Consider the following 17,224-nt stretch of genomic DNA (forward strand, 5'->3'; position numbering starts at 1 on the left):
ATACATATGGAATACAAAAAAGATAAACTTTAGTGGCTCCTATTCCGTAGTTTAATCTTCAACGTTCCTTGAAATCTTCGTCCTTCCAAGTACTCGAATGATTCCAAAGGTTGTAAGTTTAGTATCACCATTGTTGAAGATCCGTAGCTATAACAATGAGAGAAATCAAGATTCTCGATCATTATTATACAATGTCATAGTATTATTATGAACATCAAAGTCCAATTGCATCACGACTTTAACAATAATACTATGGTGATATTATCACTCCCCCTTAGTCAATATTCCATCTCGATCATGGAAACCACTCCCCCTTACACAATGATCCGAAAACCATATGTATTTGTAGTGTAACCTACAATATTTCTCCCCCTTTTTGTCAATAAAATTGGCAAAGGTACAAGAACAGGTTCATAATGAAATTTCCACAAGAGACATTTCATGACCAAAATAAAGACAACATATCATCTTAATTTAGATGCAATCTTATAGCCGAAGCTAACAACATTCATCAAGGAGTTTTAAGACGCAAGATAACCCCTATAAAATTCCACAGCCACACTCCCCGCAAGATATTACCATTAAGCGCAAGTTCAAAAGAACTCTCCCACATTTGATGTCATTCCCAAAGGAACAACAAGAGCGACCTAAATTTCGAAAGAAAAGCAGAATTTTGAAACACTAAAAAGATACCAAAAAGATGACAACGACAAACCTACAGAAACTGAACTGGAAAGTACCTACTGGGGTTTCAGACTCAATTTCCCAAAAGATAAGGATAAGCGAAGGGGCAAGAGTCAATGAAACGTTTTAATGAACCAAACCAACACCAATAGACTGCCGCAAGTGTTGAAACGTTGCAGTGTCGAAGGGTTTGGTGAGAATATCAGCCAATTGTTGTTCGGAAGGCACAAATTCCATACTGATGATACCATTTTCATAAAAATCACGAATAAAATGGTACCTTATGTCGATGTGCTTTGTTCTTGAGTGCTCAACAGGATTCTCAGTAATTCGAATCGCACTGGAGTTATCACAAAAGATCTTCATTATCCCAGTATCTATTCCATAATCAGCAAGCATCTGTTTCATCCATAGGAGTTGAGTACAACATGATCCAGCTGCAATATATTCTGCTTCACATGTAGACAGGGATTGAGAATTTTCCTTCTTGCTAGGCCATGCTACAAGATTGAGACCTACATAGTAGAAGCCCCCTGATGTACTTTTTCTTTCTTCTACCCAACTTGCCCAATCAGAATAAGCAGAAAGATCAGCATTAGTATCAAAAGTGTACGAGAGACCATACCCAACAATATGATTTATATATCGTATGATTATCTTCATAGCTGCAAGATGGGATTCTTTGGGATTCGCCTGAAACCTGGCACAACAACCAACACTGAAAGAAATATCAGGTCTAGTGGCTGTAAGATACAAAAGGCTACCTATAATGGATCGATATAATTTTTGATCCACTTTTGCTCCTTTCTAATCTATGTGCAATTTACCAATAGTAGGCATAGGAGTCAGTTTAGGAGACGACTTATCCAGACCAAATCTTGACACAAGATTACGTGTGTACTTCTCTTGGGATAAGTAAATACCCTCCTTATGTTGTTGAATCTGTAACCCTAAGAAAATTTTTAACTCACCAACATTGATCATTTCGAATTCTTTAGCAAGAGAGACTTGAAAGTCTTTTGCAAGTTTTTCAGAGGTTGATCCATAGATGATATCATCTACATAGATTTGAGCAATGACAACATCTTTCTCACTCCGTTTGGTAAACAATGTTTTATCAGCTCCTCCTCTTGAGAATCCTTTTCTAATAAGAGAGGTGGTGAGTTTCTCAAACCAGGCTCTTGGTGCTTGTTTCAATCCATATAGCGCCTTTTTAAGCTTCATCACATGATCAGGGAAGTCAGGATTTTCGAATCCTTTAGGTCGAGCAACATAGACTTCCTCTTTTAAAATTCCATTCAGAAACGCTGATTTTATGTCCATATGAAACAACTTAATCTTTAGAAAGCAGGTATGGGCCAATAAAAGTGAATGGACTCAAGACGTGCCACATGAGCAAAGGTTTCATGAAAATCGATTCCTTCAATCTGTGAATATCCTTGAGCGACAAATCTAGCTTTATTTCTGACAACTGTGCCATACTCATCAGACTTGTTCTTGAATATCCATTTGGTACCAACAATATTGACATTAGGAGGACAAGATACACGTTCCCAGACATCTTGTCTTCCAAATTGATTTAACTCTTCATGCATTTCATTTACCAAAAAAGGATCTTTCAGAGCTTCATCAATATTCCTTGGTTCCACCTGCGAAAGATAACAACCAAAATTGCATATATTTTGAAGTTGACCTCTTGTTTTGGCTGTAGAATCCCTTCCCCCAATAATGTTGTTGGGGTCATGATCCCTTTGAACCCAAAGATGTCATGGAGGAACACGTACATGTTCATCAGGAATGGCTTGATCAGTGCTATTCTCCTCGTCACTAGAAATCTCAGGATCAGTAACAGTTGGGATAACTTCAACTGATTCTGGAATTTCTTTGACTTTCTCAATTGTCTCAGTTGGAGGCAATTCAGTAGGAGGACTATCTTAACGAAAGTTACTAATGTCGCCGATGATAACATTAGCAGATTCCATCATGACTTGAGTTCTGAGATTAAAAACTCGAAAACCACGACTATCAGATGCGTAGCCAAGAAAGATACCTTCGTCACTTTTGGTGTCGAATTTCCCTTTCCGTTCTCGATCTTTCAGAATATAACACTTACTTCCAAAAATCCTCAGATAGTGTAGGTTGGGTTTCCTTCCATATAGGTCTGTCAACGGGTCCGATTTCTCCCGGGTATCATACTACCTGGAACCGGACCCTATTATTTTTTCCGGTTCCGGGTCCCCAAAGTTCCGGATCCGGTTCCTAAATTAGTTTTCCCAGAACCGGACCCTATTAAACAGCCGGGTACCCACCGGTTCCGGGTATTAAACGGGTATTTCATTTTCAGTTTTACTGCACAACAAAAATACGCATCAATGCAATAGTATGGGTTTTCAGTGCTTTAACAAATCAAGCACATAATAATTTCATCAAAACACACATGAGAAAACAGTGGTTACAAGTTTCCAAATCCCTTTCCACTTATAGAGAAAAAAGGCCTGAGCTTTAAGCTTGCGACTTTGGACTATGACAATGGTGCTAGGACTTTGAGCAAATAAAATAACCGATATCAATTATTATCAATGGCTAACGTAAGTCAAACAGTATATATACAATAAGCTGGTACAACACCACATAGTTTATGATTCCATTTTTTTGTCAAAGTCCAAGAACCATATTGGTGATATTATCAAATAACTTGATGCTAATATCAACTTCATATTCATTTGCCTATCCAAGACAACAAAAATTAGAGAATTATAATCTAAAAGAAACTGCAATAATGGTCCAAAGACATTAACATTTAAAACTAAAACCCAAAAGTGATCATCATCAGTAATGTTACGGGATGGCCTCTCTTATGTCTCCATCCCTGTTTGTTATGGCTATAAGGAGTTACCTTGAAATTGTACCGAGCTCATTATATCCTTCGTACGTCGATTCTTTTTGAAATTCCCAATTCCTACTGTCCCAAGTTCTATAAACCAATACAATTTAAATTAAGTTTCCAGAATAAGATACAGACAAAGACATCATTCCAAAATGAATTAAAACGGCATATTACAATATGTTAGACGTTGGTTTAGTATGCCTAGGAGAGATTTCGATCACAAATCCTCAGTAATCCAATAAGCAACATATCCCATATTCTAACTGATCAAATTAACAAAATCCACCAACAAATCACCCCTACAATTACTAAATAAGTAAAGAATTAAATAAAAAAATTTACCCTTTTTTTAATTCAGGTTTTTCATCAAACACTCCATTTGCAATTTTATTGGTTTCAGCTTTCAAGATGTGTGTCTCTCCTTGTTGTATTGAGCTCTCATATATCTTCTTCACCTGAAAAATCATGCTTGAATACAAGTATACAAGCCAACATTTTTAAGCTTTCACAAACACCAGAACATTCTCTGCTTCTTTTAGCCATTCACTTCCCACAAAAAGGTGAAAACAACTAGTGTTCTTCAACATTTTTCTCATTTAAAATCACTATATAAAACTCATTCAGAATTGTAATTTAGCCACAACCAATCCTTCACCAGAACTTAAATTACTTTGATTCCTCTCTATTGACTACCAATATTAACGGAAGCAAAATCAAATAATTCAGAAATGATAGATTAAGCTAGAAAAGGAATAAAATTAAAGTACAAAACGTATGAGATAGTGAAGAAATTATGGGAGTTCATGGAAATTGCTTCTTTCTTCGTAATTTAGGTTCTCAGTTCAGAGATTGGGAAGTGAAATTATCATGGCGGATAACTTATTTTGAGGTTTTAAGCAGATTTGGTCGGGTAGGACCCGTTTATAAACGGGTCTATTCGGGTAAATACCCGCCCCGTTCTAAATGGCTAATGGGTCCAACTTTTGAACCCGGAATCGGACCCAAATTCAGCGGGCCGGTTCCGGTTCCGGGTAATGGGTACCCATTGACAGACCTACTCCCATACCATAGCTCATAAGGAGTGTTAATGGTTTTAGACCGCAAATACACACGGTTGATCAAGTAGCATGTTGTGAAGACAACTTCTCCCCAAAATCTTAAAGGTAAGTTTTTGTTGTGGAGCATTACCCTGGTCATTTCTTGAATGTTCCTATTCTTTCATTCAGCAACTCCATTAGCTTGAGGAGTAATTGGTGGTGAGTATTGTTGAATGATCCCTAGTTCGTCACAGAATTCAAATACTGTGGCGTCTTTGAATTCAGTGCCACGATCGCTCCTAATTTTCTTTAGTTTGCGACCTTGTTCGTTCTGGATCCTTTTTACAATAATCTTGAACTCACTCAAGGTTTTATTCTTATGAGCTAGGAATGCAAACCAGAATCTGGTGTAATCATCTACCATAACTAAAGCATACTTCTTACCGGCAACAGTGCGTTGTTGAATTGGTCCGAAGAGGTCCATATGAATTAAATCAAGTGGAACTTTGGTGAGAATATCTCGTGATGATTTGTGGTGAACTTTCGTTTGCTTCCCCTTTTGACAGGCACCACATACACCTTCAATCTTTACGTTGATTTTGGGAATGCCTCTAACAAGTTCTTTGTTAATGATCTTAGTTAAAAGGAGATAATTGATGTGACAAAAACGCTCATGTCAAAGACGTGTAGATTCCACCTTAGTCAAATTGCAGCGGTTGCTAAACTGAGTATCAAGAAGATAACAGTTGTTTTTACCACGAGTTCCTTGAAATATTACCTTCCCGGTTTTGTCTACAATGTCAATCTATTCGCATTGAAGACAACTTGATGGCCCTTGTCGCAAATTTGACTAATAGAAAGAAGATTAGCAGTCATATCTTTAACATATACCATATCATGGATTTCTGGAACACCAGGTAGCTTGAGCGTTCCCTTTTTTCTAATGTAGCAACATCTTCCATCTCCGAACGTTACAGGACCTCCTTCATAGTCAACTGATGATACAAACCAAGTGAGATCTCTTGTCATATGCCGACTACATCCACTATCAAGAAACCATTGAAAAGGAGATGTAGATCTTAAAGCAAAGGCACCCATACTACTAGTACTTCTCGATTTAGAGTTTCCTGGTAGGGTTGTATGAACTTTTAGAGAGTCATACAGTTGTTTAGTTTTCTTACAAAGATCACTTGCAACATTAAGACTCTTTTGAAAGGACATACAAACTTGCTGCAAAAGATCGGATGAATTGCAACATGATCCTATGCTTTGAAGATTTTTCGACTGGTTCCTTGTCATATCAGTTTTCTCAACATCCTGCCGTTGAATACTACCTGACTTATGACTTTTCATGAGAGAGGAACATTTGAGGTTTTTCAACCTCTTAAGGGAAGTATTTCCGGATATCAAATCCTTAAGAATTGCAATTTCAGCAACAAGACCATAATTGATCCGGATTTGTTCATCCAACCCTTTTTGAAGAGATATCAGTTTGTCAGTCCTTTTCTTGCGGTTGTTTTTCAAACCTGGTGAAGCGTTAATTGAGACCTTATAATCCATAGAGTCAGATCGCTACAAACACAGACTGATGAGGTCTTTAACGTGTTTGCCTGCTCTGATACCAATTGAAAAAGCGGGGGTCTAACAACACCACCCAATATTTCGCTTAACAATCTGTATGGACTAACTCCGAAATACTTTGCTAGAGAATCTAGGGTTTTATCCACCGATTGTGACTATATTCTTCTCTTCTTTGCTTTGTTTTGAAAAAAATTAAATTTGGGGCAACTACCACAATCGATAGGTAATAAACATCACGAAACTACTGATTGTGAAGATAGAGAAATTCAAAATTCCATTATTTTTTGAAAAATTTGAATTTGGGGATACTACCACAATCGATAGAAAATTAACATCACGAAACTACCGGTTGTACAATCGGTGGATAATAAACGTCAGGAAACTACCGATTGTTGAAGTAAAAAAATTCAAAATTCCAATGGGTTTTGAAAATTTTGAATTTGGGGCTACTACCACAATTGGTAGATAAAGAACAACATGAAAGTACCTATTGTGCAAATAGAGTAATTCAAAATTCCATTGGTTTTTGAAAAAATTGAATTTGGGGCTACTACTACAATGAGGTAGAAAATTAACATCACTATATTATTATTTTAACTACCGATTAAAATTTCGTAACACAAACCAACATATATCGATATAAACTACCGATTGTATTATTGTCTATCGATTATGGAGGGCATTTTAGACATTTCGAAAAATTTGAGATAAGGGGTGGCTTCATTTTAATTTTGGGTGACCCAACCTTGCCTTATTAATCGTCCCTAATACTTTCAGGTCGCCCCTAAAAACGCCTGGAAAATAATAGGCTCCTCTACTAGGTATTGAAATCTTCAATCCCAGATCAAAAACAAATTTGGGATTAGTATTACTATAAAACTTTTTAGTTCGATCGGATTTTTCCCCGCACGTACGAGTCGAACCAAATTTTGAGGCAAACGACGGAGAAATTTCAAGGAAAAACGAACTATCTAATATCTGACTCGACGAGACACGTCTGACTCAAAGTTTAAGAAAAATGGAAAAAGAAAAACTATCTGACATATAACTTTCCGGCCAGACGTCGATCCACAAAAACTGCGGGGAGACTATTATTTGGTACTCAAAGAAAAGAAGACCAAAATGACTCCTTAGACTTTCATTCGCAACCGTTGGATGATATGATGATCAAAACAAATACCAAATCTCAGCACTTTCACTTTTGCATAAGAAATCCAGTCGGACTAAAATCTCATCTTCTTCTCCTCTTTTTCTCCCCTTTTTTTTTTAAACCCAAATTGAATCCCCCAAATTTCAATCCCTCTTTTTGATTTCTTCTTCAAATTAACAAGAAGAAATGCAGCATCAACAGAGGATGAAACAACAACAACAACACCAGCAGCAACAATTGATGCAACAAGTTCTTCTTCAACAACAACAGCAGCAACAATCTATGTTTCATCCTGCTCTCTTAGCTCCTCCCCCAGTAAGTAATCTTGCTTTTTTTCACAGACCCATGTTTGTATGATTCGATTTCGGTATAACTTCATGAGTTCTGGTTGATTTGATCATATCAATTTTAGTAAAAATTGTTTATTTTTTTGGTAAAAATTGGTACTTTTTGAGCTTAGTATGTGGAAAGATTAATAAAATTGGGTGATTTTGAGGTTTGTAGGTTAGAAGAATCAACAAAAATGGCTCCTTTTTTGGGTTTTGATTGATTTGATTATTTCAATTTTGTAAAATCGTTCCTTTTTAGTAAAATTGTTCCTTTTTGAGCTTGGAAGGTGAGAAAATCAATAAAAATGGTTCCTGTTTTAGTAAAATTGTTCCTTTTTGAGCTTGGAAGGTGAGAAAATCAATAAAAATGGCTCCGTTTAGAGGGTTTTGCTTAGTTAGCTAGTGGCAGGGGAGGAGCCAAAATTTTAAGAGAGGGGGTGCAAAAAAAACACAGGCTAGAAAAAAATATTGCACATAGTTAACAACCGAATGATCAGCACGATCCGATTTACAACAACCCTATTCATTCTTAAGAGAAAAACGAATGAGAGATTGAGAGTCGATGTGTTTATGACAAAAACGTATGAGAGTTACGCTTAGTCTCTCCTAGACTCCTGTGAACTGTGAACGATCATGGGAGAAAGAAAGCCAAAATGGACTTTCCTTTTGGGCTTGTTTGTTTTTGGGTTTAGGGGGTGCAAATATTCAGATTTTAGGGGGTGCAAACCTTTGTAAACCTTTGTTTTTTCATCTTTTTGGCTTAAAAATTCTATAGGTTCTATTGATGTTGAAAATCCAAGGGGGTGCAACTGCACACGGTTGCAACATGTTGCCTCCGCCCCTGGCTAGTGGGCAGCATTGGGGTATAAGTATCTATCATGTGGATGACAAAGAGCTGAACTTTAGTGTTTATGTGTGGGTGTGCTAGTGATAAGGCTTAATTTGTTTAGCTTTCGGTTTTGATTTTGATGCAACATTTTGCTAGTTAGATTGAAGGGACATTTTTTTTAATTAAAATAGGGTCAATTTTGTTTTTTTTTTTCGTATTATTTTACATTTTGATTTTTGCAGATAGAGCCAATCCCAAGTGGAAATCTACCTCCTGGTTTTGATTCGAGTACATGCCGCAGTGTGTGAGTGTTGTTAGGACACTTTTTCTTTTTTCTTTCTTTTTCTTTTCTTTTTTGATTTGCCCCTAGTTAGTACAGTCGATACATAGATGAACAACTAATATGATACATAACATCGTAAGCCAAACATTTTCAGATTGGTGTTTCTTCTCATCCGTTTTCCACATCTATGCTTGCGAGAGATTTTTACTTCTTTGAAGAACTTTTTATTTTAACCTCATAGTTTTACGTTTTGTGAAAAAATGTAGGTATGTGGGCAACATTCACTTTCAGGTTACAGAACCACTTCTACAAGAGGTTTTCGCAAGCACTGGTCCCCTTGAAGGATGCAAGCTCATCAGGAAAGAAAAGGTCTGTTTTCGTTGTACTAGTATCAGACCACATGTCCTCTATTTGAGTTGTATAGATAGTTTTAGCTTATTCTTCTCATGACATCAATGTGCTTGAAGGGTGTTTTATACAAGCCATTCACTTAGCTTTCAAGGAGTTCGGTTGTGGAAATTCACTTCATTCATAGTTTTCTGTCTAATTGAGTTTTATCTATCCAAAAACTAGTATGATTGCTGATCTTTTTGTTACTGTTACTTTTCTGCAGTCCTCGTATGGGTTTGTTGACTACTTCGACCGCAGATCTGCCGCACTTGCTATTTTGAGTCTAAATGGGAGGCATTTGTGAGTGTTTATTTATTTATTTTGTGTTTACTTTTTTGCCCTGCTTACCGCTTTATCCTACTGCTCTAACTCTAAATTGTGAACTGGGATTTTCAGGTTTGGGCAACCTATTAAGGTAAACTGGGCCTATGCCAGTGGTCAGAGAGAGGACACTTCAGGTGATACGATACTCCCTAGATATTCGTTCATTGGTATCTTTGGCGCTGTCTTTTTACTGATCCTTATAACATTATTTGCTGCAGGTCACTTCAATATTTTTGTTGGTGACCTTAGCCCTGAGGTTACAGATGCTACCCTATTTGCGTGCTTCTCGGTTTATTCTAGTTGTTCGTAAGTCCTTTTTTTCCTTTGTCCTGTAATTGTTCTGGGTGTTTTTATATAGTGTGCTATAATTATACAAGGTTCCTCAATTACTTTTTGGTGGTTGCAGAGATGCAAGAGTTATGTGGGATCAGAAGACTGGGCGTTCGAGAGGGTTTGGTTTTGTTTCTTTCAGGAATGAACAGGTTATTAATGTTACTGAACTTAATGTTGTTATGTTTCCTTCTGCTTTGTATTTCTGGGGACATGCTCATGGTGTTTTGTTTTTGGTTTACTTTCTATGCTTGGATGATGATCTTCCTCAGGAAGCCCAAAGTGCAATAAATGATTTGACTGGTAAGTGGATTTCGTTAGTTCAACCTCCTATTAGCACTTGCTAGTTGTTTCAGTTCAGGTCTAACTTTAGCATTGGATTTTTAGTTACCTCTGTTATGTTCTACACTGGTTATTTGTTATGTAGCCTTTCTTCAGTTTTCATTTTGTTATTGAAAACTGATCTTATGGGTGTAACACGATGTAGCCCATATATATGTGTCCATGACACCAGTTTCACCATGTTATCCTACTTTTGCATTTTAAAAAACTGATGGCGCACTGCACATGCATTTACTATGTTTTCTGCATTCTAGCATCAGCTGTAGGGAAATTACTGCATTTTTATATAAAAATTACTTTTCGTTGCTCCATTTCTGTCAGTATGTTTGAGATCCGACAGTGTTCAGGTTCTGCTGTACTTTGTGCAATGTGCAGGAAAGTGGCTTGGCAGCAGACAGATACGGTGTAACTGGGCAACAAAAGGTGCTGGTGTCAACGACGATAAACAGAACTTTGATGCTAAAAGCATGGCAGAACTCTCGAATGGAACTTCAGGTGGGTTAATCTATAAGATGGCATGCAGGGAAGTAATTGCTGACATTTTAACATACAAATTTTTTTTTCCTGTGCAGATGATGGTCAAGAGAAGAAGAACGAAGATGCTCCTGAAAATAACCCACAATACACCACAGTTTATGTGGGCAACCTTGCTCCCGAGGTAAGAACCAGTCTGCCCTGTACTTTTAAAGACTCTAAGTTTCCTTGAGGGTTTCTGAGTTGACCTTATTTGTTTATTTATTTTCATACGTGTTATTATTCTGCAGGTTACCCAGCTTGATCTCCACCGCTTTTTTCATGCTCTTGGAGCTGGAGTACTTGAAGAAGTTCGTGTCCAACGAGATAAAGGGTTTGGTTTTGTGAGATACAGTACCCACGAAGAAGCAGCTATGGGCATTCAGATGGGCAATGCTAACATGCTCTACGGCAAGACAATTAAGGTTAGTGTCACCATCTGAACATCGTAATTAGCTTTCCCCAACATTTTATATAAACAAAGATTAACTAAGCAAAGAAGTTCATTCTTATTATGTGCTTGTCGAATTCCTCCCGATAATAGGCAACCCTTGACCTTAACGTTCCGTGTTTTTCAGCCTAACCTGATTGTTTCTATCTCCGTTGCAGTGCTCATGGGGTAGCAAACCCACTCCACCAGGAACAATTTCCACCCCTCTCCCTCCTCCCGCTGTTGCTGCTGTCTCTCCCTATCCCAGTCTTTCAACTGCTGACTTGTTGGCATATGAAAGACAGCTGGCAATGAGCAAGATGGGTGGCCCCCAAGCCGCCCTAATGCACCACCACCATCATCAAGGTCAACACGCTCTTAAACACGCACAATTGGGTATGGGAGGAAGCCAGGTAATGTATGATGGTGGATATCCGAATGTAGCTGCTGCCCAGCAACTCATGTATTACCAGTAAGTGATTCCCAGGCAGACATTATATACCCCGGATTCTTCTTTTCTGCAGTTGCAGTTGAATCTAGGTTCTATGCTAATTTAGATATAGCCTTCTATTTAAGCTGGTTTTTATCCTGGACTAAGTTAAGGTGTTTGTCTATCAATGTATGAAGTGATGTTTTCACCATTTCTATGGATATATTGTGTGTAGATTTTTTATATTTTCTCTTAGGGATTGGTAACTGGGAGTTGCCATTCCCCTGGTTAGTGATCTTATATGTGTTTTTCCATTCATAGTAGTACTGTGATATTAGTTAATCTCGGACTTGATCATTTCCTCTTTTTTCCAGTCTCCTATGTTTGGTCAGTATCACTCAACTAGACTTAATCTGAGTTTCTCTAGGGGGTGTATTCCCTGTGGAATTCAGATGTACATGCACATCATCTTGAAGCCAGCATCACTGTTATATTGTACAGTTAAGTAGGTTATGTTTTGAATCATAGAGTTCTTGACATTGCTGTTTTGCCAAACCATTGTGTGCTTGTAGTTTGTACCCTGACTGAGCCAGGAAGTTGCACAAGCACCAGCCATATTACAAGATAAATTCAGGACCCAAACGCAACCGAAAAAGACAGCAATGAAGCTGAAGATATATAGATAACTAGTACTAGTGCACAGCCTTAATTACATGTAAATTTAATCGAAAAAGAGAGTAATGAAGCTGAAGATGCATAGATTACCAATACGAATGCTCCGTGCTGAATTTTTACAACCTATTAAACAGGTTCAGACTTCATAGTACAGTCGATTATTAGCAGTTAACATACACTATCAAGCTGTATATTTTCATTAATGCAGCCATTACCAAAACTTTCTTTCGATCTCTTCCAGATAGATCCATCTTCTATTTAACCGGTAGTCTTTCAGTGCGTGTTGCATAAAAATCATATTGCCATTATTCCAGGAGAGAAAAGATGATCCTCCAAGTAAGGTGAGCCTCCGGCCGATGATGATATATCAAAAGATGCTCTCGAGACACTGTTTCTACGACGAGGACGCTTCTTATCTTTACGTTCATCGTCAGCTATTTGTTTGTACCGGCATTCTGTACTACAAAATGCTTTTTCACCTCTGCAAAACCATAATAAAACCCATAAGAAACTAAACTAATTAAACCAATAGAACTATGAGCAAATTCAGGATAGAAATTAGTACCTGTACATGTATATATCTTTCCCATGCAGCTTTTTCCTACATAAATAACATGAACTAAGAAAATCCGATGGAGGATAATCTCTGGCAACGACGCTTGAATTATAAAATACCGGCGACAGCGATTCATAAAACACACCAACTTGTTTCCATTTGTTTAATCTTTGATTTCTCATATTTTGAATACCTCCATCACAATACACTGATCTTGTTACACTAGTAGCACCACCAGTAGTACTAGTAGCCATCTCCACACTTCCTAAACCTTCACATCCTTTGGGATTAATACCATTAGTATACTTATTTATAGTCGATATGGCAATCGGATTGGACCGATTAGTTCCGCAGGTGAGTTTGGTCACGGTTTTCTCGCCGTTCACCGTGCTACTGAAGTTGTCAAGTGCAGCAACAATACCCAAACCAACACCACCACCACCTCCGATGACGGTGACGTTTTTCGAGTACCTCGGAGATAGAATCCTAGCCTCTATTGGATTATGATTATGATTAGTATGACTGATGTTCATGAACTCATGATCATCATGCTGAATTTTGATCTCAAGAATTGGATTAGAATACTGAATAAGCTCATCATTAGTAAGTGAAGCTGTTTTGGTGGTGATCAACATGATGATTGATGAGATGAAATTTTTGGTTTTCTGATTGATTAATTGAAGGAGGAGGGTGGTGAGTTAAGTTGATGAGTGATCTCCAAAATGTATGAAATTATGGAAATATTTATAATTTTAGGGCAACGAAAAAATTACGAGCCCACAGGAATTGATTGTTGGAATTGTTTGAAACCATTGATATTAAAGAACAAATTATTTTTTCTCGTTAATTAATTAATTAGAATACTTAAATGATATAATAATTAAAAAGGGATGATTAAAAAATGATTAGAACGGAAATCAAGAGGATTTTATTTTGTTTTGTCAGAAAAAATTATTAAATGATTGTTGCAATCAGCTGACTGATTATGACATCAGATCCAACAAGAGTGGGGCCCATATTGAAAGACACATTGAAGAGGTTAGGAGGGCACACGTGGGGCACGGTTAGTAAGTGAGTGCGGCCCACCCTGGTGGGAGCAGTGCCAACAGTAGCATTGTTAAGAACAACCGTCGTTCTAAAGTGCAGGTCGGAATCAGGAATTTTTTTTTTGCTCTAGCAGCTCCAGGACCATCATTCTAGCTACTCTCGAAGAAGAGATGAAAATTTCTGCATCGAAATTTAGCTTGTCGAACGATGTCTCAGAAAACAGCTTGGCGAATAATGTCTCAGAAAAAATTGAGAATGGTTGTTGAAACGATTTCTTACGTGGAGTAGTTTAGATTGTCTAGCTTAATAACTGATAGTAGCCTCCAAATTTTATTTCTATGTTTTTTTTTTGAAGCATAAATTTAACTTCTACTCCGTTGATAACAGTTACAATCTTAAAGAAGGGAAAATTCAATCAGTTATTCTCACTTATTAACTGGTTTTAGCCTATAAAGTCTGATTAGTTATTTCAGTAATTTACCATTGACGTTTGAGCCATTATTATTATTATTATTATTATTATTATTTATTTATTTTTTTTGATGGAAACGGGGGCTTTGAATCGTCCCTAAATTTTATTTATGAATACCTCATTCAAATTGAGGTTTGAAGGATTACATTGATCAATTACATCAATAAAGAGGACAAAACAGGTAGTACAAGATTTACAATCGAATCTTAAAGAAACGAGATAAGAAAATCATATTAAACTTCTGCAGCCTGTTGAAAAAATGGTTTCAAACCATTTTGTTTCTTGACCATCAAATATATCAGATGCTTCCATAAAAGATAAGTGATATGCTCAAATGAGATTCTTCACAAACGATCTCCATTGGCGAAGTAGATCATTTTCATCCATAACATGCTTGATAACAATGCAAATCCAAATCCACCAAAAAACCCTAATTATAGAATAGAAAGCAAGTCCTGACAGTACTATGAAACCATATCAGACCGATCAGAAAACCATAATAAAATTGTTTAGAAACAATTTTTTTTTTATTTAAAGATAAATATATACAAGGAAACAAACTCGATCCGTCCGGTAATCTGAAAAATCAAACCAAAACCAGACGGATCAAGGATCTGAGTTTTGAAGAAAGTAGTTTTTTTTTTCCTTCATTATTTCGGAGAGAAAATGGGAGGTTTGTGCCATTAAATTACCTTGCACCTTTACATGCCTGGCGAGATTGGAGTATACCCAATAAGACAAAATGTGGTCACTATGAAGTAAAACCAAGCCACTCCTTAACCTTGTTTTTTCTAAATGGCTAAAATGCCCCCACAATGATTAACACTAATTTAATTAAAATAATTAGATTTGTTAAATTAGTTAGGTGATTTATAAGTTGGGTTTTAGAAATAATTTAGAGAGAGAAGTAGAATGAAGTAGTAGAGGAAGTTTTGGGGGGAAAAGTTAGGGTTTTTGAGAAATTTGTGATATGAGTGATATGAGTGATTCAAATCCTGATTTTGAAGTGGAGGAGCCTTCTAACTTTCCTCCTACATATGAGTACTTGTATGATGATCTACCAGACCATGATCAAATGGATTACATGCATGACCCTCACTTTTATTTTCCTCAAACTCATGATGGGTATGGAAGTGATGAATATCTTGAGCCAAATGTAGAATCCAATGACTAAGAAGAAGAGAATGGAGCTGCAAGTAATCAGGTAGACAACCTACCTGGTGAACATTGTGATTTTTCCATGCAAATGATGGATTTTGGTTTTTTTTCCCACTTTTGCTGCACAGCGCCGGCAAGGTCCACGCTTGTCGATCATGCCGGCCAAACACGCTGGCGTGGTTGTTAATTGAACAACGTGCCGACTTTTTATGAGCAACATTTGAGTCGGCAGGGTCGATTTATAAAACCATGCCGACTTTCAGCTTTACAACACAGGAGTCGTTACTTGAAAATGCTTTAGCCGACAGTTTATTTTTTTTGAACCTTGCCGACTCTAGCATGGTCGGCACTGTTAAATTTTGATTCGTTGCCGGCTGTTTTGTTGTCGGAAGGGTTTGCTATGTCGTCCATGCCTACTTTAAGTTTTACAACACAGGAGTCATTACTTGAAAATGCTTTAGCCGGCAGCTTATTTTTTTCGAACCTTACCGACTCTAGCTTGGTCGACACTGTTAAATTTTGATTCTTTGCCGGTTCTTTTGTTGTCGCCAGGATTTTGTATGTCGACCATGACGACTCTGTGAATACATATCAACTAACTTTTAATGTTTTGTAGATTGTTGCATTTGTATCGATGACTGATCAGCCTCAAGCTCAGAAAATTAGGGGTCCTGATACTTCCACACATTATGCTAATGATTTGGAATGGAAGGAAAAAGACGACGCGGTCAAATGGATTATTAAGAAAGCAAAAGAGAAGATGTGCGTTCTAGTGAAAAATACCCAACAAAAATCTACGCGGTTTGAAATGGTATGCGAGTGTTATGGGTCGCCGGACCAAAGTCACAAGAGAAAGGGTTATGTGTATGATAAGAAGACGACTAGGGTGTACAATACAAAGTCAAAGAAGTGTGGATGCCCATTCAAGATTATTTTTTGGAGAAACAAGGAAACCGACAACGTGTGGAGAATGGATAAAGTTGATGTTGGTTGGCATAACCATAAAGATCCGGAAACTCTTGTAGGGCATTGTCAAGTTTCCAAGTTGAAACCTCACGAGTTCGAACAAGTAAGAACAAGTTGGGGAATTAAACCAAGCAAGCTCCTTAGTAAGTTCAAGAGGGACGACCCGGATAATCTTTTTTCATTGTCTACTATTTATGCGGCCAAGGAAACTATTAAAAAAATTGAATGGTATGGAAGAAAGGTGATGGAAGAATCACAATGGTTAATACACAAATACAACTACACAGTGAGGCACCATGAGTCATCGGAGGGGAAGGTAGATCGTATTTTTCTTGCTCATCCCGATATGATGCAATTGGCGCGTTGCTTTTACCAAGTTTTGTTCATGAATTGTACTTATAAGACGAATAGGTACAACATGCCTTTGTTGAACATTGTTGGACAAACCTCGGATAAGCAATCGTTCACGGTGGCATGGTGTTTTATGGATCGTGAGAAGGATGATAGCTATATTTGGGCATCGCAAGAGTATCGCGTACAACTCCCTCCAATTATTCAAGAGCTCGTTGTTGGTACCGACGACGTCCCGAAAGATGGAAATTGTGGGTTTCACGTTGTCTCGCAACAATTGGGACACCTAAGTGGAGCGGTCGAGGAGAATCTCACCCAATGCCAATACATAATAAAGAAGATGGCCGCTCGACTAGAAAACGACAAGGAGTTTCGTATCTCAATGTGCCAGAAGGTTCCATGGAGAACAAAGAAGCAACTTTTAAAGATTTGCTAACTAGTATTAAAGGTCCGGAGGGAA

The 17,224-nt window shown here is 37.4% G+C and overlaps 2 protein-coding genes across 2 annotated transcripts; one reads left to right on the plus strand and one right to left on the minus strand.

Moving 5' to 3' along the window:
- Positions 1–7,406: 7,406 nt before the first annotated feature.
- LOC113328199 (oligouridylate-binding protein 1-like) lies at positions 7,407–11,903 on the plus strand. The gene is made up of 12 exons (XM_026575301.1): positions 7,407–7,654; positions 8,740–8,801; positions 9,047–9,149; positions 9,394–9,470; positions 9,567–9,628; positions 9,713–9,800; positions 9,901–9,976; positions 10,097–10,127; positions 10,542–10,661; positions 10,739–10,824; positions 10,931–11,104; positions 11,289–11,903. The coding sequence occupies exons 1-12, from the start codon at positions 7,526–7,528 to the stop codon at positions 11,583–11,585; spliced, it is 1,305 nt and encodes a 434-aa protein (XP_026431086.1). The 5' UTR covers positions 7,407–7,525; the 3' UTR covers positions 11,586–11,903.
- Positions 11,904–12,183: 280 nt separating this feature from the next.
- Positions 12,184–13,520, minus strand: LOC113328319. The gene is made up of 2 exons (XM_026575430.1): positions 12,780–13,520; positions 12,184–12,695 (listed from the first exon to the last, which is right to left on the minus strand). Exons 1-2 carry the CDS (start codon positions 13,403–13,405, stop codon positions 12,509–12,511), a joined length of 813 nt encoding a protein of 270 aa, XP_026431215.1. The 5' UTR covers positions 13,406–13,520; the 3' UTR covers positions 12,184–12,508.
- Between the last annotated feature and the right edge of the window lie 3,704 nt (positions 13,521–17,224).

The sequence above is a fragment of the Papaver somniferum genome, unplaced genomic scaffold (assembly GCF_003573695.1).
Source record: "Papaver somniferum cultivar HN1 unplaced genomic scaffold, ASM357369v1 unplaced-scaffold_107, whole genome shotgun sequence".
Taxonomy (NCBI): domain Eukaryota; kingdom Viridiplantae; phylum Streptophyta; class Magnoliopsida; order Ranunculales; family Papaveraceae; genus Papaver; species Papaver somniferum.

Bases quoted from the DNA above. Each gene is read 5' to 3' on its own strand.
- LOC113328319 (XM_026575430.1), bottom strand. From the start codon at position 13,405: ATGTTGATCACCACCAAAACAGCTTCACTTACTAATGATGAGCTTATT. The intron at 12,696-12,779 runs GTACTAATTTCT...ATGGTTTTGCAG, and splicing joins AAAGATATATACATGTACAG to AGGTGAAAAAGCATTTTGTA.
- LOC113328199 (XM_026575301.1), top strand. From the start codon at position 7,526: ATGCAGCATCAACAGAGGATGAAACAACAACAACAACACCAGCAGCAA. The intron at 9,471-9,566 runs GTGAGTGTTTAT...TGGGATTTTCAG, and splicing joins AGTCTAAATGGGAGGCATTT to GTTTGGGCAACCTATTAAGG. The intron at 9,977-10,096 runs GTTATTAATGTT...GATCTTCCTCAG, and splicing joins TTTCTTTCAGGAATGAACAG to GAAGCCCAAAGTGCAATAAA.